The sequence below is a fragment of the Salvia hispanica genome, chromosome 2 (genome assembly GCF_029641045.1).
Source record: "Salvia hispanica isolate PSC_SH4W2 chromosome 2, Shi_PSC_v1, whole genome shotgun sequence".
NCBI lineage: Eukaryota > Viridiplantae > Streptophyta > Magnoliopsida > Lamiales > Lamiaceae > Salvia > Salvia hispanica.
In genome coordinates, this window is record NC_142693.1 from 14,600,318 (window position 1) to 14,620,808 (window position 20,491).

The 20,491-nt window shown below is 35.9% G+C and overlaps 4 protein-coding genes across 6 annotated transcripts; 3 read left to right on the forward strand and 1 right to left on the reverse strand.

Annotated features, from left to right (window-relative positions):
• The first annotated feature begins 4,963 nt into the window (after window positions 1-4,963).
• Window positions 4,964-8,784, forward strand: PDE194 (formyltransferase). Of its 2 annotated transcripts, XM_048100455.2 has the most exons (11): window positions 4,964-5,121; window positions 5,202-5,264; window positions 5,604-5,738; window positions 6,362-6,464; window positions 6,920-6,990; window positions 7,068-7,172; window positions 7,268-7,301; window positions 7,683-7,783; window positions 7,902-7,961; window positions 8,021-8,224; window positions 8,446-8,784. In XM_048100455.2, the coding sequence occupies exons 1-11, from the start codon at window positions 5,023-5,025 to the stop codon at window positions 8,551-8,553; spliced, it is 1,083 nt and encodes a 360-aa protein (XP_047956412.2). In that variant the 5' UTR covers window positions 4,964-5,022; the 3' UTR covers window positions 8,554-8,784. The 2 variants fall into 2 exon arrangements, with proteins under 2 accessions (XP_047956412.2, XP_088922178.1); XM_089066052.1 differs by lacking the exon at window positions 8,446-8,784 and having other exon boundaries at window positions 8,037-8,208.
• A 139-nt stretch (window positions 8,785-8,923) lies between these two features.
• On the forward strand, window positions 8,924-10,535 carry LOC125202111 (heavy metal-associated isoprenylated plant protein 21-like). The gene is made up of 3 exons (XM_048100456.2): window positions 8,924-9,899; window positions 9,997-10,072; window positions 10,132-10,535. Exons 1-3 carry the CDS (start codon window positions 9,828-9,830, stop codon window positions 10,410-10,412), a joined length of 429 nt encoding a protein of 142 aa, XP_047956413.2. The 5' UTR covers window positions 8,924-9,827; the 3' UTR covers window positions 10,413-10,535.
• Window positions 10,536-11,267: 732 nt separating this feature from the next.
• Window positions 11,268-12,107, forward strand: LOC125207346 (heavy metal-associated isoprenylated plant protein 24-like). The gene is made up of 3 exons (XM_048106644.2): window positions 11,268-11,318; window positions 11,395-11,470; window positions 11,609-12,107. The coding sequence occupies exons 1-3, from the start codon at window positions 11,268-11,270 to the stop codon at window positions 12,073-12,075; spliced, it is 594 nt and encodes a 197-aa protein (XP_047962601.2). The 3' UTR covers window positions 12,076-12,107.
• A 1,290-nt stretch (window positions 12,108-13,397) lies between these two features.
• LOC125200102 (pyridoxal kinase-like) lies at window positions 13,398-19,848 on the reverse strand. Of its 2 annotated transcripts, none has more exons than XM_048097925.2 (13): window positions 19,717-19,848; window positions 19,327-19,423; window positions 18,855-18,948; window positions 18,599-18,703; window positions 18,214-18,297; window positions 17,869-17,942; window positions 16,285-16,349; window positions 15,425-15,488; window positions 15,064-15,129; window positions 14,843-14,899; window positions 14,100-14,144; window positions 13,950-14,003; window positions 13,398-13,750 (listed from the first exon to the last, which is right to left on the reverse strand). In XM_048097925.2, exons 2-13 carry the CDS (start codon window positions 19,405-19,407, stop codon window positions 13,610-13,612), a joined length of 930 nt encoding a protein of 309 aa, XP_047953882.1. In that variant the 5' UTR covers window positions 19,408-19,423; window positions 19,717-19,848; the 3' UTR covers window positions 13,398-13,609. The 2 variants fall into 2 exon arrangements, with proteins under 2 accessions (XP_047953882.1, XP_047953844.1); XM_048097887.2 differs by having other exon boundaries at window positions 19,652-19,824.
• Window positions 19,849-20,491: the final 643 nt, after the last annotated feature.

Sequence of the window (20,491 nt, forward strand, 5' to 3'; positions counted from 1 at the left end):
GTTGTGATTTTGTAGCATGCGTGGCAGAGTTTTGTTGGTATATTCCTTTAGGTTAAATCAAGATTCTAGATCATTCCTAGCATAATATAAATAGAGATACTATGTAAAGAGTTCTCGTAGTTTTTGAATATATCTATTTCCGGAAATACAGCCATAATGCTTTCTTCTACAAATATAATCTTTACTGTTTTTCTTCACTATCTTTCTCTTGATTCCCACTCTTTTTCACCTACTTTATACCTCTGCCACTCCTCTCTCTCGAATCTTTCAACTCATCTTTCTAGTCTTGGGTCATGGTCTCATCCATGGTAGCTCTGAGTTCGACTTTTGAGTGTTGCTATCAAATTTCCGCTCGGGTGAGCCGAGTGAGATACATAGGGCGCGGGGCTATCAGGTCGAGACTAGACTCGCCCCAAGGTGCGTGAGCTGAGCGAGATACGCGGGGCGGTCAGGTCGAGACCGGACCCGCCCGAAGGTGCGTGAGCCGAGCGAGATACGCGGGGCGGAGTCGGGGGGAGCGTGAATTTGTTTCTTTTGTAGAGAGAAGGCTGAATTCCGTTGGCCATTTATAAAGTGTAGGAATAAATGTGTCATTACTTGGTAGTTGAATTTGCACAATGCACGCGGCCTCCATTTATTGTTTCTATCCCTCTTCAATGAGATTGGGTTTTCTTCTTGCTTGCTAGGTACGACGACGTCGTTACAAGGATTTATGTTAATTCGGAAATGGTCCCTGGGGATTCGAAAATGGGTCTCAAGACCTTTTAGTTTACTTTATAGCGATTGGTTTGCCAATTTCTAAACTTTATTGAATTGAGTATCTATCCTAATCTAAAGAGACAGTTTGGTGAAAAGACATTTTTACCCTTTTGGCGGGAAAATATAAAGCTAATTACTTTGCCTTTTTTGTCATTTTGATGAAAGACCGAGGATTGGTTAAATTGATGGCCCAATGACATACCAGCTTCTCAAATATGCTACTGAGAAAAGCTCTATTAAATCAGTATTTCTATACAAGTATACAACCTACAGTTAGAACCAAATCAATCTAAAAAATCAAAGAAGCAACACACTCCTGCGAAGCAAGCCGGAAGGAGAGCCGGCGAGACATGGCGGTGGACGGCGAGGCAGACGGAACCACCGTCCGCGTGGCAGGCTAGACGGACGGGAGCTCCGGCGAGGCAGATGGGGTGGCCGGCGGGGCAAGGCAAAGCGGAAGAAGAAATACAAGTCTTCTTTCGTGGAGGCAGCGGCGAGGTGGTGCTCCCGGGCAGGAAGGGCGCTAGCGTGATGAAGAAGGGTGAAAGGAAACCCGACGCAGAAAGGCGTTGGAGGACGGCGAGGAAGGGCGGTGGGCGTGTCTGTGTGGTAGCGATGCACGGGTCAATTCCGCTGATTGAGAGAGAAAGAGGGAGAGGCAGCTCGGGCGGTAAGTTGTGCATAACAACGACGATAGAGAGCTGCCAGTGATTGGAACCAGTGAAACGCCAGAGTCATGCGAATGCGAGGAGGGGAGACACGTGAGAGAGAAGTGGTGAGAGGAGGCGGCGCACATTTTACCCTGACATTGAAACTATACATTGAGACATTTAGGGTTACAACGAGACATTGCATTTAGGTCCTTTTTAAGAAGAGATTAAAATGTACGTTTGCACAACCAAAATTAAAGGAAGGAGATGAAATATAATTTATTTGCATAAATATGCTCGAATAGTCAAATGTCATTGAATCAAAAAAAGTAAATTCTTTTCTGTATAAATTTTTACAATTAGAGATTATTAGTAACATTTATTTTGTGAAAGAGAAAATTATTGAATTATATTCAAATCAATTGCTTTTAAACGCTAGATAGTAGAATTGAGAATATTATTTATCAAAAAAAAAGATTGAGAATATTAAGAAAATATTGCAAATGTACATATTATACTAGACTTTATTTTTGTTGGATTTTATAATTTAGAAAAGTTTATAATATAGAGTTGTAAATTGGATGCTAAGGCTATATCATTATGTTTTTTTGGACTACTAATTTATTGGACTTTTGTATAGATATCTTTTAAATTAAATTATTCTTTAATTATGTAACTATATTCATATAATTTTGTTTTGCCTTTCATTGGAGTCAAAATTGGAATTGTGTTAGAGAGTTTAATTTGTTTTCTAATTCCAAAACTCCATCAGTACGCTTTAAAGGAGAAGGCCACTTTCCAAACACCCATCATTAATCTTTCTCCAATCGTCACCTTCAATTTATAATTAATTTAGTATTTTCTCAACTATTTTTAAAATTTTATTTTGTCATATTATTATCTGATAAATCTTTTATTTGTCATACTGAAGGTCTTTTGCATTATTGTGTTTTTTTTGGAAACAAGTATGGGAGTACCGCTAATTGAGGGAGAGATGTATTGCAAGGTGACACCGAGCGAGAAATAGACAAAGAACATACTGATGGATTTAGCCGGAGATGGCGCCGAATCGCCGTATGATTTTTAAGGGAATTCAAATTGGGTTCTTCAACTGAAAAATATATAAAGAGAGAGAAAGATTGCTGGTAAAATTCAAGAGAGTATGGTGGAGCAACGGCCGGCTGGCGACGCCATGGACGACCAGGAACACAAGCAGCGAGGGAGGTGGAGTCAAAGGAGGAAGGTAGGCGGAGGTGCTAGGACTGGAAATTGTGGTGAAGTTTTTTTTTTTTTTTCTTTTCTGTTTTTAAATTGTGGTGTCAGAGGAGACGACGGAAATGAGATTTTAATCACCTTGCCCTTTACTTTTATTCTTTTCCTTTTTTTTTTCTTTTTCTTTAACTTGTTGATACGTTCGGATTTTGCACTGTTTTAAGGCCATTATTTGGTCTGTTTTTTATGTCAAAGTCACTCTACACGTCCATCATTTGCATATTTTGTCTATTTTGGTATTTTGACGTGTTTTGTGCGAAATGTGTATAAATGAGCCGAAAAAGGGAGCCAAAACGCCAAGTTTGGGAATCTGGAGTCAGACGGCGACCGGCGACCGCCGTGGATGTGTGCGGCGACCGCCGGCGCCCGGCGGGCAGATCAATGCAGCGGTCCGCCTCGGAAAAATGTGCTTGGAAGAGAAGTCTCGTCCGGCGACCGCCGGAAGATGTGTGGCGGTCCGCCGCCGAGGGAACAGACTCTGGACTCCAACGCTGCGACCGCCGGCCAAGGTGCGGCGGCCCGCCGGAGAAAGGCGGCGAATCCGAGAAGCCCTAGATTTGCGCCCAGTTTTACCATATTTTGGAAAAAAATTTCCTTCTATAACAAGGCATGACTTTTCCCTATAAATAAGGCCTCAAGCTTCATCAAAAAGATAGAACTTCTAATTGCAAAATACTTCATAGAAATCAAGACCTAGAGTACTTCATTGGTGCAAGGAGTTGGAGAAGGATTTCAAGAACATCAAGAACGACAAGGATTCAACCCACAAGTTTTATTTGCTTTAGTTTTATGTTCAAATTGTCTTCCCTTCAATCTATGTTTTTAGCTTATTCAATTATGTGTAACTAAACTCATAGGATTCTAGAGATGTGTTAGTAACGACTTTGGTTATACAAATTCCTTTTTCTATCTAATATCCGTTTTGTTTTTACTTTGTTTCTTCCCTAAGTAGTTTTGATGCTGCATGATTGAGTGACACAATCATGTATGATTTAATATAACTTGCTTCATAACTGTGACAGAGTTCTAGCGAGTTAGATTCACTTAGTAGACACTACAGTTAGCTTCCCTTAAAACGGCACTGTTAATTGAGAGTGAGGACTTTTCAAGGGTCTTAGGAGCTTTTTGGAGTTACGTGTTAGGATTGACAACCCTAATCTTGTAATCAATATTTGTATCGCATGAGCATAAGCTAGGTGACTCGTCCTTTCAAAGTATAAACTGTGTTTGGGTATTGTAGTTGGAATTTTGTATAACCATAACTGTGAACACATATCCCTGGGATTCCCTTATCTCTATCGTCTTTCTCTGTGTTTTATTCACTTTTTAGTTGATCTATGCTTTCTATTGTTTTTAGTTTTTCAAAAGTTTTCAAAACCCAATTGTTTTCCCAGATTGTATTTGAGTCTTAGTAGAGGATAGACACTTTGTGTTCGTCTTCCCTGTGTTCGATATCCGGTACTAACATTTAGCTATACTATATATACTCTGTATACTTGCAGGTTTATCTAGTGCTAATAAAAAGTGCATCACTTGTCTTGGGCCAAGTTCTTTTAATTAGTATTTGAGCCAGCTTGGATAAAAGGATGGAGAAATAAATAATGTTTTGAGCTGGAAATGAAGTAAAGAATTTCTCGTGAGCCCGAATTAATTCACGGAATTGTGGGGACGTGTGCGGCCGGCCAGCGTCGCCCGCGACGTCTTGGGCAGCCGCAATGACTAAAAAGAGGGATAGAAAAGGCAATTAAAAAAAATTAGAAAGAAATATGGATTAACTGAAATGTTTTTTAATTAAATAACTAGATATTCTATGTTTTGTTGATCAAAACTTTGAACTATTTATTTATTTAAGTTATAGTATGATTTTTTCCTATTTGATTCTTAGTCGGCATTTTCCTTTATTTGTATATTTTATTTTAACTAACTCATGTTCTTTGATTCTTAGTCATACATCTCCTCTTTATCATTTACTTTAGTTTATTTTACTCCACTCACATAAAAAATAAAAATAAAAATAAAAAATAAAAAATGTACAAAATCATTTGCCGAATATGAAATGTTTCATTTATAGGATTGAGAGATATACATTTTTCTTTTTGTTATTTTTTATAATATTTTTAATTATTTATATTGTTTTAAATACTTATTGTAATTAACACATATTCTTAATTATAAATATCATTATATTTTCTTTATATATATTTTTTAATCTACTTATTTTATAATTTATCTTTTTAAAAATTTTATGTCCCGTGGGTGATAACACTAGTTTCCATTAGAAAAAAGGTACTACCAAGATATGGGATAAACAAATTGGCATTAAAAATAGAGTTGGAGCAAAATGTTATCGTCTTCTTCGGTGATGCTCCGCCGCTTCTACTGTGTCGGCGCCGCCACTTCTTCTCTCAAGAAGCGCCTCGTCTACTTGGGCTCTCCTCAAGTCTCTCTCTCTGTGACATTGCCCAATTAATTACTAATTCATACACACATTACTAATTAATACCAACTCTCCATTTCCAGGTTTCCGCTTCCGTTCTTGATGCCCTCTTCACTGCCTCCTCCGCACCCGATTCCTTATTTGAGGTGCTTACCTGCTCAACACTCTTTATTCTCTACATTTCTGTTTCCCTTTTTTGCGCATAAACTAGTCTCTATTTATTTTTCTAGTGTTCAATACTATTTCATAGGGTTAGCCATGTAATTTGGATGGGAATATCAATGTATGTTCTACCGCTGACAGTTTGTGCAAACTGAACAAAAGTTACCATCTTTAGTCGAGATAAGTGATAAAAAGCAGCAAACTTGGAATCGGTATATGTAGTTGATTTGAGAGAACAATGCTTGTAAAAGGCATTGGTGCTGTGATGTATTCACTTTACTATGATGAGGAACATTTATTGACTGCATTTTGGTGTAATTCAGATTACGGCGATTGTCACCCAACCACCATCTGCTAGAGACAGGGGTAGAAAGGTGATGCCTTCTCCAGTTGCACAACATGCTCTCGACAGAGGTTTCCCCTCTGAGTTGATCTTCACCCCGATAAAAGCTGGTGAGGTACATTATGTACTCATCCTGTCATATCTTCCACTGTGTTTGTGCATGTTCACTTATAGTCTGAGTTTTCTTGATGGCCCTTTTTATATACTATATATGAATCCGCTTTCTATTAATACCTTTGTGGAAACCATTTTGTACTTTTGGCTCAAATAACTATATATCCTAACGATCATCTGAATTCATTACCCTGATTTTAATTGGCATAGAGTTTATTGTAATTGAAAATGAGGTATTGGGCACACTTATACTTCGTAAGGGAGATTGGGGGACATAGACTGAAGTCACATCATCACTTCAACAGGTAGTTCTCAGAAAGAAAATTGTTGTGTTAGGAATCAGGAACTATCGGGTAAACTTCCCGAGAAGGAACCATGAGCATCCCTTTGGAAGAGAGAATTTTTCTTTTGATTCTTGTATCTCTTATGTAACACAGATTAGTTGGCTCAGAACTATGGATGGGATATATATATTTGTGTAGAATTCTTTTTCCGATAAATAACTTGGCAAAATATAATGATCAAGTTGATACCGCTGGAAGTTCAAAATATGTGTACAAGAACCTTTAATTCTGTTACCTCTATGAAGGAACAGATTTATATATTTATAGCACCTCCTTGCAGGAATCATTTCTTAGCAGCTTTAAGGCTTTGGAACCCGAACTTTGCATCACTGCCGCATATGGGAATATCTTGCCCACCAAATTCCTTAATATTCCGTCTATGGGTTAGTCTGAAGATTCCAAATATTCTGTTTGTCTTACAAGTTACAGGTTGTTATTCTTCTATTATGATGTGTTATGTGCTTATGTTTCTGCCCTCGTATTCACCATATTAACTGGATTGTTATGTTTAAGCATAAACCATAAGGAAGAGATAGGCCTATAGGAATTCAGATTCAGTGGGTATTGTAGTTCTCAAGGTGTGTACATCTAATGCATAAGTTCAAGGTCTTGATTTCTAGATGTATACGCATACCTGACTTATTGCGAGCCCTATATTTTTACTTGTAGTGAAGGCTCTTAGCTGAAATTCCATTTTTTTCATGCCATCTATAGATATCTTCCATCATGATTTGCCATTCTGTTGTGATTAATTGATTTGATGGGCACTGTTACGTTGAATACATTTTGTCTCAAAATCTGACATCTAGTTGTCTCAGATTTGAATGCAATCTTGTAGGGACTGTCAACATACACCCTAGCTTGCTTCCTCTATATCGTGGAGCAGCACCTGTTCAGAGGGCTTTACAGGTCTAAACTGAGTGCTTCCTTTTCTTGATAGACCCATTTTGACTTAACAGCATGATCGAATAAATGAAATTCAACAGGATGGTGTGCGAGAAACAGGGGTTTCATTAGCCTACACTGTGCGCCAATTGGATGCTGGCCCTGTTATTGCTTGTGAAAAAATGGAAATTGATGATAAAATAAAGGTATGCAGAGCATGTCCCCTCATATTTTTGACCAAAAGAAACTGAGTACCCTTTCAATTTACTTTCATAATAAGAGCTCTGAAATATTTTTGCAGGCACCAGAGCTGTTAGAGTTTCTGTTTTCTCAAGGTTTGTCATTATTTTTGTCAGTTAACTTCTCCAGCTTGTATGTATCCGCAAACTTCTCACCTTTGGAGCTTTGTCGAACTTGAGTTATAAATTTGTTTCAAGTGTTTTAGATGTCTTGAAGGCTCCCTGATTCATGAGATAATCGTTTGATAGGAACCCTTCTAGAAGTATGACACCGCATGCATTTCATTGCTAATAATATAGTGCTTCTTCTCTGGGATCTTACGCTCTGCCTATGGTTATATATATCACGAGTCTTTAGACTGTAGTTTAATTTTACTTTCTTCAATTGCTCATTCTTAAAAGCATGCGACAACAAGAAGTTGGCTGTATATAATAATTCCTTATTCTTATTTGGATGCACAACGCACTTGAATGTAGGATCTAAACTTCTGATCAGTGAACTTCCATCAATACTCGATGGTTCTGCAAAAACTAAAGCTACCCCACAAGATGAATCTAAAGCTACATTGGCTCCAAAGGTATTCTATGTTTTGGTTAGCCCTGAAATGTTTCTTTAATGTCAATAAATCTATCAGCATATCATGCTATTATGAGTTGCACAATCCGTAATCAAGACTATTTTATTTTTTCATGCAGATAACTCAAGAAGAATCATATCTATCTTTTGATAAAAAAGCTACAGTCCTTCATAACAAGGTATATTTTGTTTCTCAATTCAATTAATAGACATGGATTTATTGCATGTAAGTTTTTAGGTTCGTGCATTTTCAGGTTGGCCTGGGACTCGAGCCAAAGTTTTGGTGATTGATCCAAAAACTGATCAGCAGAACACCATAGACCTTAAGATCATCACTACAAGAGTTCATGACAATAATGAGATTCGGAATGGTGAAAAAGATGACATCGTCTTTGTAAAAGGCTCATTGATATTCCCATGTGGTGATGGAACAGCACTTGAGGTGAGCTGTCAAAATATTTTGATTCAAAATTTTACTGCCATAGTATTATGCTGTCAATGTTCTATGTACCAACAAAATTGAAGATTGATAGTTCTGCAATCGCTTTAATTACGTATTCCTGCACTATATTCCAGTCTTTTCATGACAAGATAGTGAGTCTACATTCATGGTCACGTTGTGCTGCAAAATTTGTTTCGATAATCTTGTGTAACCACTTGCAGGTGTTGGAGGTTCAGCTGCCTGGTAAGAAAGTCGTAAATGCAGCTGCATTTTGGAATGGTTTGAGAGGTCAAAAACTGAAAAAGCTGCGATCACTGTCAAGCCATTAAAGGTACACCGTGACAAGTCTCTACTTCTCCACATTCTTTCCATCTTCTTTATCCCTTCTGTCCAATTTAGTTGAGGATGCTCATGCTTTTAAGAAGTAGTTTGGAACTGAGTTACAGACACTACTGATTTAGTTTGATCGAACCATCCTTGTTTATCGAGCTTTACATTGTTTGTATGATTAAAAATAAACTAGAATTGCAACTGTTAATCATTTACTGCTCAATTTTGCTCTTGATGGTGTATACTATATACACGGTGTTGTGTACACGAGCGTGTTGCTTTAGTTCTTTCTTTACGCTCTCATTGATAGAACTCCAGGAATCTCGGAAGAATGCTGTCTATATTTTGAGATCATTGCATTTTTACGTTGAGACAATAATTGACATTTATCGTTTTAATAATATTAGGAGAGCTGGGAGTAAATAACTGTTGCATATGCCTTCTACGATCAAGGGCATTTTGGGTAGTTCGGTCTGATTTTGGAGAAAAGAAAATGGGAAATATGAGAAGTTGCTGATATAAATAAGATGAAATTCGTCACCTCTAAATATATGCATACCCAAATCAATCTTCGTTGAAACAAAATCTTCCCAAAAAAGAAAACTTGATTACAAAACAAATGAGATCGATTTGTTATCTTGATTTTGTTGCATGCTATATACTTACAAGACTCCAAAAGCAAACAATTCTGATTTGTTTACTATTTTATAAGCAATAGTGATTAAATAAATGAAGCAAAGGAGCAAAATGGGCCATGATTCATGCATATTTCAGCTGGAAAGAAGTCACATAGTATATGTTTGTACTAAAAGAAAAGAAAAATAAACTCACCACTTTCTATTATAGTCCCTATTTGATATGCCTTTTATCACTCAACTTTCTTCTAACATGATAGAAAAAACAGTATCAAGATCAAAAATGGATACAGTAAAATCAATTATTGCGGCAATTAATCCAATTAAAAATATTGAAAAAGCAGTTGAATGAAAATGAAAGCAAACAGTAAAGCACTTTTAGAACAATTTCATGATTAAACAATCACCTTAAACAAAAGCATTGTTACCTGCTCATCATGATTTCAGGGCATAATCACCCTACTTTCTGCTCATTTTAACCCTCTTAACAAAAGAATAAGTTTACATTTGTACCCTCAATTAAAATCTTAGCTCTTTGGATTCACAATGGTAGAATTGGACATACACAGCTTGTTATACTCAACACTATAAATATCAACAAAATCCATTCTTCTTTGCTTCACAAGCTCAAAAGGAGAATGGGAGCTCTTGATTATCTCTCAAACTTTTGCACTGTCACCACAACAAGAGGCAAAAGGAAACCTATGCAGGTACTAATTGCCTCAACATTTTCTCATACATAGTAGTACTATTTTATTTGCTTAATTAACATTTACTATATAAGGAATTTGTTTGCTGATCATGTAGACAGTTGAGATCAAAGTGAAATTGGACTGTGATGGATGTGAGAGAAGAGTCAAGAATGCTGTCAAAAACATGAAAGGTAATGCATGTTAATTTATATAAATATTTGTTGATGCATATAATGATATAGAAGTGTAGGAGTGAGAAGTGTAGAAGTGAACAGGAAGCAACACCGTGTAACGGTGAGTGGCTTCATCGATGCGAGCAAGGTGCTCAAGAGAGTGAAGAGAACCGGAAAAAGAGCTGAATTGTGGCCTTATGTGCCTCACAATCTGGTTCAGTATCCCTACGCGCCTCAGGCCTACGACAAAAGGGCCCCATCCGGCTTTGTCAGAAACGTCGCTCAAGCAGCGCCTCACGAGGAAGGGATCACGCATCTCTTCAGCGACGATAACCCCCACGCTTGTTCTATTATGTGAAAATTTAATATATGTTTCATTTTAATTTTCAGATTATGTAGTGAGATGAGAGAATTGATTATGTAGCATTCTCCATGCTGACCGAAATGCAACAGTTGGAAAAATATAATCACAAAATGGGAAATTGGGAATATAATATATTTGGAAATAAATGTGGATGTCATGGTCGATTAACGCATGCTACAATAATATAATGGCTAATTTGAAATTGGTGCCTCTTTGTAGAATAGTTTGTACACAAAGCAGTTGCAAAACGCATGGGTAAAAAAGAGAACAATACTTCCAAAAAGTAACAAGGACTAAGCTCTTTTTTTCTTTTTATTTTAGCTTTTATCCCTCTCTGGTTAAATAGGTTAATCAAACAACTTTAAGCGGCGCTGTAGCATAATTTTGTAAATGATTAATGAAAAGTAGATTGTAGTTAATATAAAGCAAGAATGAAGATGCTAATATTTACATTGTTTATTCTTGTCTTATATGTTGATGAGAATGATAATTTTGACCATCAATCCCAATTATCTGCAAATTAAAAATAAGGAAGTAATGTTTATTCGGACCGAAGGCAAATTAAAAATACTAGACAAAGATAAATATATGCTATAAAAATGAAGAATCCTTAAGATTTATGAAGTTTTAAACCAAAGGAATCAAACTGAGTAGTACAGTACTATTGCAACACATTTTTCATGTTCTGTTTTTACAAATATATATAGCTGTCTGTATATACTCTACTAGTCGAAAATATCATGAAAACAGAATAATGTACGAATAATAAAAGTTGTAGAAAATTGGAGAAGCACTGAGAAAGGTATAAGGAAGCACACCTTAATTTTGTAAGGAAGCTACCATCTAAGAATGATGAAAATGTTTGAGGAAGACACCGGCTTCGATTTTGTGAAGATGAAGGTCGGAACGCTTTAATTTTATTTCAGTTACCGTTGAAATCATACATGCATTAAACTTACTATCATGTTTTTTACAGACACATGTTCTTAAGGTCCACATTCATTGTCAAGGTTGCATGCGTAAAGTGAAGAAAGTGCTTCGAAAAATTCAAGGTAAATAGCCGTAAATATATTTATAAATACAAAAGATTGAATGTCGAATGAGATATGGATAATGTTTTACCTCACCAACTACAAACTGTTCAACCTTGCTTTTTTTTTACATTTTATCTGAATGGATTGATGGTGTAGGCGTCTACGAAGTGAATATCGATGCTGATGAAGCACACAAGGTAACAGTGTTGGGAAATGTTGATGGCGAAAAATTGATCAAGAAACTAGTTAAATCTGGTAAACATGCTGAGTTTTGGCCAGTTAGCTCGACTGTGTGGCTAGAACTAGAAGATGAAGCCTATCCAAGCAATGATGTCCCGGGATTAGAGAGTTACATGAACAGCAACAATCAAATGGCAATACCAGACATGTACAATGAGCTTACTGGTTGGAGTGGGGGCAGCATTGATCATGGACTGATGTCCAGAACTGATTTCCCGGGTAGCAATGATAATGATCCCGGAGAATTTTACAGGTCTGGAAACTTGTGTGCAGGGTTACCAGCATACAGTTATCAGTTTCAACGCCCTGCAGCGATGAATATCAGAGGATGGTATGGAAATCCGTATTCCCAATGGTGTGGAAATCTTTATCCCCTGATGTAAAGCAACACCGAGCAGACATGTATTTACCTTGCTTTCGTATCTTAGTTTTCAGAATTTGAGATCAGTTGTTTGACAGTGTGTTTGAAGACTCCTACATGATAGACTGTTACATATAATTACTCGCGTTATGTTAATGATGTCAATTCATCTAGCTATTTGCATACCCTTATAAATGTGCTAACTTGGTATTGAGATGCACATGTTTTCTTGTTTAACAGGTGTTCACTATAAAACATTTAGACATGTAATTATATGAAATGCCATAACAATTAACAAGCATCTTAGAACCCCTCTGCTATTCTCTAAACATACTCTCTCAAACACAATCTAGAGCTCTATAGTAATAGAAAGCTACGCTAAAAGATGGAGAGTAATAGAATTCTATTGTGCTTATCACAAGCAACAATATTGAAGGTGCACGCAAAAGGTGGATCTAACAACCAGTGAGTTATAAGTAGTAGTCTTTTAGCTTAACAACAACATCTATTTTGTCTTACAGTTCTTTCTAGATACTAGCTTGCTCTTTGACTTTAACTTCATCTATGGCGACAACTTGTAGTTTGGATCCCCTCATTTTACGCCTGCCTTGCCTAAGTTCTTCGTCTTCTGGTCCTGAGATGATGTACTAAAAAGCTCCAATGAGAATTTCCAGATCACTCATGACCTCTCACTGCTTGCTTTCGAGGGGATAACTCCTCCTGCTCCTCCTCTTTCAATGCTTGGGAAAGCTTCTCGTCAAACTCAAACAAATCATCAATGCACTGACCACTTCTCTCACTTTTCTAGGCCCACTCCTTCCTGAATTCAGCAGGTTTTGGAACCTTCCTTCCGAAAAGATCATAACTTGGCAACCTGCATTCTCGTTTCTATATACTGTTACTAAATTGAATCACTATAATACACATATGCATGACTATACAATTCCTCACTTTAGTTACAACAAACACGTAACAATCGTAATTAGAGGAAAAAAATGTGCGCGCACCTTCAGTCATGGGATGATAAAGGACAAGAAATAGAGGAATCTGATGGCAGAAACGGGAGTGTGGAGTTGGGGCTTCGTGGCCGTGAAACGAAGCAGCAGAAACAATAGTAATTTTTGTATTTGCCGTTCCTACTTTATAAAGTTTTTGGCAAAAAGAATAGCCATTTTTTTTGTTGGTTCAAACAGATATCTCAAATATTTTTAATGCATCTAACTCATATATTAATAATTTTAAGACAAATCTTCAATTTTAAGACAATAGAGTTTCAAGACTTGATTGCTTAGTAAGCAGTTTTCCTAGGCAGTAAATATTAAAAGTAATTACGGAGTATATTAGTTGATGGAAACTTTTGATGCTCACTAGTCACTACCTTTCGAGTTAATTACACCAATATGAAAAGGGAAAAGGGAAAAGTGAAATTTGGTAGTACAACATAAGATCATTTATTTAACTTTTGAAAGAAACTAAAGTCCTCAATTTCCTCTTTTTCATATTTGCCCCAGCCTAATGTAATGTGGCTGTTTGGTTGTATGGATTTGGTCGACTTCTTAGTTGTACATCTCAGCCCTGTATTTGATTTCAGGGTTTCGGATATCAACTTGACTCTGGATCAAACGAATCTCTAAGCTGCTCGACTGGCAGTCATGCCCAGCCCTCATATAGTCTTCAACTGTCCTAACCAGAAGCGCCTGCAGCAAACTCAAAGTCATGCATACTTACAATGGAGAACATTTACTTTGGGTGATGCATTAGATCAACAATGCATATGATTTTAGGATTACATGATCAAACATACTCGCCCGATAAGAAAAATAAGAAAATTCAAACTTTTGAAGGAAGACAATGACTCTGATATTCAATCAGAATTAACTGAATCAACAGACTTACCTGCACACTTGATACAGAAAGTTCTGCAGCTTTGCCAAGGTTGTCAGGGTATTTCTATATGATAAGAATCAGATAAATGAATAAGAAACGATGCACAATAATATCTATGAGATGGCTCATGAACTTAAAATAAGGTTTATCAATTGTTACATTGCTCCATCCAAGCAAAAGTGCAGTCATAAGATCTCCTGTTCCCTGTAGTAAAAGAAGATGCAATGTTAGAAGTACCAAACTATTAGTACAAGAAAATTGTTTGGTTTTGATAAAAAATATGAGAAGAATGAAGCACTCTACAAATTCTTGTCTCATAATTTCCACAAATTTAATCGTTTTTGGCAGTTTTCTTCCTGTGAGTACATAAAAGAGGCTCTGCAGCTAACTGGCAAGCGTATTTAATGAGCTATAGAAGAATTGGGCAAGTAGAACGCAAACCAATAGAGCATTCTAGACAAACATATAGTCATGACAAATATGAGTCCAATAAGAATCACTCGATTATGTAACTCCACATGCAAAAGCGTAAAGCTGAGAGAGGACTGAAAAAAATGGTTCAGCTACTTTTCATTTTACGTTGGGAAGGGGTGAGTTGGAGAAACTCTAGGGTCTGCTCACTCTTGATTGTATGGAGCAAACACTTAGATAACTTCAAATTTTCTATGTTTCAGGGGAAATGCATATGATAAGTCCTCTAAGAGTGTCGAATGTGGAAAGCATGTCCACTGGTAGAATTGGCCAACACTCCACATAGTTGAAAGCATTTTACTGAACTTTTAAACTTATTCAAGGAAAGTGAGGTGAGAAGAATATATGATGTTCTCAGATCATGAAAACCATTTACGCAATAGGAGATATATCTTGAGAAGGTAACATTCACAAATATAACAGCTTCTTACAGTGAAATAAGCCGGAATTTTGGGAATTGGGATTCGGAACTGCTCAGGTGGTTGCCCCTGTAATAGCCCGAAGTTGCTCAGTAAGAATGTGGATATTAGGGAATAACAAACTTAATTTATAAAGTATACTATTAAGGAAAAAATACACGAGAATCAGTAGAAAATATGCATTTATAGTGGAAATAGCAGACACCCCGTACAAGTATGAGTTATTCAATTACCTTCTCTTTCTGATGACTGCCAATTAGGAGAAGCTCTCCATCTACATTTATGCTTGTTATGACAACCTGACACAAGTTGTAATTCTTGAACAGACATATATAACTTTAATAGCATAACATGATTATTGTAGATAGGATATAATTGTAATAGCATAGTATAATTCTAGGGCATTAAGGGCTATTGCTAGTAGATATCATTCTCAGCAATTTGATGATTTAAGAAAACAATTTCTTTTTATAAGTAATGCCTGTAGATATCATTCTCAGCAATTTGGAACTCATTAGGTTAAAGAGTAAATACAAAAAGAAGCCTACAAGATAATAATTGAGATACTATTAAGAGTGAAGCATTAGAAAACACCTTTGATGGTCCGGCAGCATGAATAATGTTGCATGCCTCCCTGCCATCTTGCTCAGATACAATCCTTAAAAATTGAAGCAATGCGTGGAACGACAAAATCACCAAAAGGAACCAAGGAAAATGATGACAAGAAGGGATACACAATACATAAAAAAGAACTGATGGGGATACAGATTATATTCCAAATGATGCTTGAACCAGAATAAAATGAAGAAAAACTAGAACCAAGAAAGTCCTCAAAGGGATATTTTTCCTATCCTACCATAATGATTGACGACTGCAATCATATTCAAAGACTACCCAATTTGAACTAAGGGCATAGGGATAATCCAAGACTTGACTGGCTGAAAGTTACATAGATAACACTTCAAAAATAAAATAAATAAAATGATAAAAAGATTAAATAACCATAGCAAAAAAACTCAATAGCATGTGGCTGACTACTATTAGAAACAAGTTTTGGCTAAATCCAAGAGTTTATCAGTTGACACACGTGTAGAAATAAATCAAAACTCTATCATTAAAGTCTAAAACTTTTCATCATTGCAATAAGTATTCTAGGTAACTGGATTATGTAAGTAGAAGTTTTTATTGTGAATTTGTCATAACAAACTCTTTCAAGTGCTTTGGCTTTATCCAAAAAAAAAGGAGTTCCCTTTCCCTTGTCTGGTATGAACTCAAAATCAATGGAAATGGACATACTTAATTCGTAAGGGTGACTGAGATTGCACCCACCTCCTCATAAGGTCAACTTTATTAAGTAGTGAATTAGTAAGATTCATAAAATATGATCAGGCTGATATAGATATGCTTTGTCAGCTTTTGGAAGTATTTAATATACAAGTTAAACAGGAAAATACCTGGATTTTGTCAACAATTCAGCCTCAAATTGATTCGGAGTCAACATGGAAGCAACAGGGACAACCTATTCAGAAAAAGTAATAACCAATTTTTCCATCAGAGCGAGTATGATATAAAAGTGCATTTATGTAGTTTGCTCTACAAATCCATCTCTTCCCTATTTCTTTTTCTTTTTCCTTTATTATATACCGTTGTGTATGAAATTATGAATGTTGTCCACTTTGAACAAATGAGGCCAATTCCTTTGCCAACATAAAACAAAAAAAAGACATGTAATATGATGGAGGGATGAAAAATGTAGGACACACTGATAATCTTTGACATTTTACATACAAGCCAATCAACACTTGACAAGTCAAACCAGTAAAATATCTATAAACTAATACTCCCTCCGTCCTAAAAAATAGTGCACACTTTGCCATTTTGGGGTGTCCAACAAATTAATGCACACTTATTTCTTTGCCATTTTGGACATAAATTCCATATCCTTTATCCACACTTTCTCAACTTACAAATTTACCACACAAGGTCCACCATTTCTCCACTCGCTCAAATTATTTACAAAATTATTACACTTGTACCATCATTTCTCTACTCACAACACACTTTACCTAGTAAAGTGGGGCCCTTTCTCCACTCAAACTTCAATCTAACTAACATTTATTAAAGGGTAAGTTGCCGGAAAAACCATGAAGTTTGGTCAAATACAGGCATGTCCGCAACTTTAAAAGTTAGCCATAAAAATCATGAAGTTTGGATTTGTTCCGCAATTATCCCACGACGAAAATATCTGGCCGCACGTGTAATATATTGTTGATGTTTTCAACTAAACGTCGTTTTCTGTATGAATAGTGTAGACGACATCGTTTAACTCATTAGCGGTAATAGTATGATTTTCTGCTACCAGATCAGATACAATTTCACCAAATTTTTTTGTCATGGGATAATTGCAAAAAAATTTAAACTTCATGGTTTTTTCGGGTGATTTTTGAAGTTGTGGGACGGACCAAAATTTAACACTTCATGTTTTTCTATCAATTTGCCCTTTTTAAAAATTTCAAAAATGTGCCACAACCTATTATTCACTATTTGTGGGATGGAGGGAGTATGATATTATTTCATACTATATTCTTTACTAGTACAACTCATGAAAACCTTCTATAAGATCAAGTTATAGAGCTATCAGTTGCCATAATAAAATGCAAAAGCATCACAAGTAAAGCTATAGGCCACCTGCTCTTACAAAATTTCTTGTGGAAAAAATGTACTAATAATTTATGCTCTCTAATTGAATTATAAATTATGAAGTCAAATTTGATATGTGTATATTTATGCGTACACACTCACGCAATAGCAATTTTTAAATGGTTGCTTTGGCTGAACCAGAAAGAAGGCAAAAAGATTGAATAGTTATTTAACTTGACCATTCATAATTAGAATCTACATTTCAGAACATCCAAACTTTAATCTTGGGACCGTGGGTACTGCAACAAACTGAATGAGCACTTGAACTAGTCCCTTAACTACGATAAATATCATAATAATTTTCACTAGAGAAAAACCATATTCAATATTTAATGTACCTTTTCTCGATATACGGATACTAATTCCTCGGCAACATACAGTTTTCCTTCATCACCTAAAACTGGATCACACACTGAAAACAAAGATTCCATAACAAACTATAGCAAGTTAGCAACGGAATAGGAAAACAATATCAAGGCTGCAGTATATTTAACCTATCCAAAAATTAGTTTTAAAGACCCAAGCCTTTACTCAACCAAGATCTTAGACAAATACTATGCACGCTAATTTGTACTTCCAAGTTCCAAGGAAACTACAAGAAGCACATTCTCAATTTAAGAGAGAATATCAGAAGCAAAATTTCTGTGCATATTAAATAGTCAGAGGCTACTGGATCTACTCACCATATGTAAGTCCGGGGTTGACAGACCTAAGCTTGTTCACAACTCGTAGAACAGTATTCAAGAAGGAGACTGAACCAATATAACCTACAATATGTGGCCAGCTGTTAACATGTAGAACGAAAAATATGTCAAGTAACAAATGACAAAAACTATAAAAACTGACACATATCTTATTACCTAATCATTTATGCAACACAGAGCTTAAAAGGAAATGGAAAATAGAAGTCGTCGCAGGCGTCAATACGATTTTACGAAATATAATGAAAGTATAACAAATTTGCAGTGCAGTTGAAAAGGCATAAAAAGCTCAGACTTCAAGAACCATTGAGTTGAATATTAGAAAGTTATTTCCGCAGCAACACTAAACTAGTTGAATCAGTGATACCTGTAAGTAGATGTGTGTAGTACAACAAATTATTAGCTTCAAGGCCCTCGATTAAATCCCAAAGTTGGTCTCCATTCAAGACCTGGCCCTTAAAAGTAGGATATCCTGCAAAATTCATGGTATAGTCATGCTGAGAAATACAACCAATATGTTTATTAAAATACATGCCTGGACATGTAAAGATACTCGGATGTCCTCACACCAGGTTTTAAACCTCAGAAAGAATGAAGACTGTGAAGTCAATTAAGCAGCTTGCCTGTGTGGTTTGAAAACTGAACTGAATTTATTGGATCTACATCATATCCAAGTAATTGTAGAGAAAAGACAGCTGATTTGTTGCCGACGTATCCCTAGAGTAAAAGAGAACTTAACATGAAGCTCAGTATCTATCACTACGAATGGTACGCCACCAACCACAACGAAATGTAACACTAGCAAAACACTTTTTTTACGCAATAAGCAAACTGGCAGAGATTGGTCTATTACTGTAATATGGTACAAGAAAGATTTCATGATATCAAAATCTCACTCAAACCTAAACAGATATTTTCAGCTGCATGTCCTCCCATTCATGGAACAGGATTCTTATTAGTACAAAAACATCCATGGAGGTTGAGAGCTCAATTTTGCAGCAACTATGTCTCTCTCAAACAGTCAGTTTCAGTGAATAAAACATGATGTTACGCAGAAAGAGCAAAATGCTTTTAAATTGAATTGAGGAGAGCTACCTGAACAGTGTGCGACTGAATACTGAGAACCCGACCCGTTTCCGACGGCAGCGCTAGAGCCAGAACCGGTGGAGGCGCCATGACCTAATTCTTTAACCTAAAAATTGGGTTCAAAATCCATGATTTAGTAAACAAATGCAGGTAATTGAGCTCAGTTCCACCTAAACGTAGAAAAGCTTGGATGAAATTGAGGATTGAATGTGCTGCCGATTAATTTAGACGTAAGCATAAAAGAATCAATGGCGTAATCTGATGCATAGTAGGTGATGATTTCTTAAAGAGGAAAATAAATTGTGGGAATCGTAGAAATGTAATTGGGATTTACTTGTTGCGTGATGATTGAGTGGTGATTACTGACTGGAATTGCTGAGTGAAATGCAGAATGCAAACCTAATTATAGAACCATTTGATTCACTCAACCACACCAACAATCTCTACATGCCGTCGCAAATCACTCCTTTGCTTCCAGAATTCCACCAGCGACAAAATGCAGTTGAACAAATTTCTGATTTATAATTAATGCTTTCACTCACTTTCTATTAATTTTGTTTGCTTTATTTTTATCCTATAGTATCTCATTTTATTTATTTTAATTTCATTATACTATTATTTACTTTATTTTCTTGTTATTTAACTTCATAAACACTACTTTCTCAGTCTATAAAAATGATCCAATGGTAAACGGTATGCTTTATAATGCGAAATTAATGAAATAAAAAATTGACGGAGATAAAAATGGATAAAGTAGTAGTGAAAAAATATAATATAATTAAAATGATCATAACTTTACAAGTAAATAAAATGACATCATATTATAATTGACTTCAAATGCACCTTACAGCAGTAGAAAATTTATGTTTTTTTACTGTTTAGAGTAATGAACCAATATTTAGTTTAAGCTTTCAAAACAATAAATAATTTCTAATAGTAGTACTCTAAAATCTAAAAATGATGTAATTAAACTAATACTAGCTTCTATAGTTCTCCAAAATTAATTCTATTTTGGATTTTGAGTAAAATTTAGTACTCCGTGGTACCTATATTTGGGTGTATACTAAACAAATCGAAATCACTTTCTAAAATTTAAAATACAATACCAGTATAAAAGTTTCGCTGATTACCAACATATATCCGCTACTAATAATGTCGAATTCATATCTCCCGC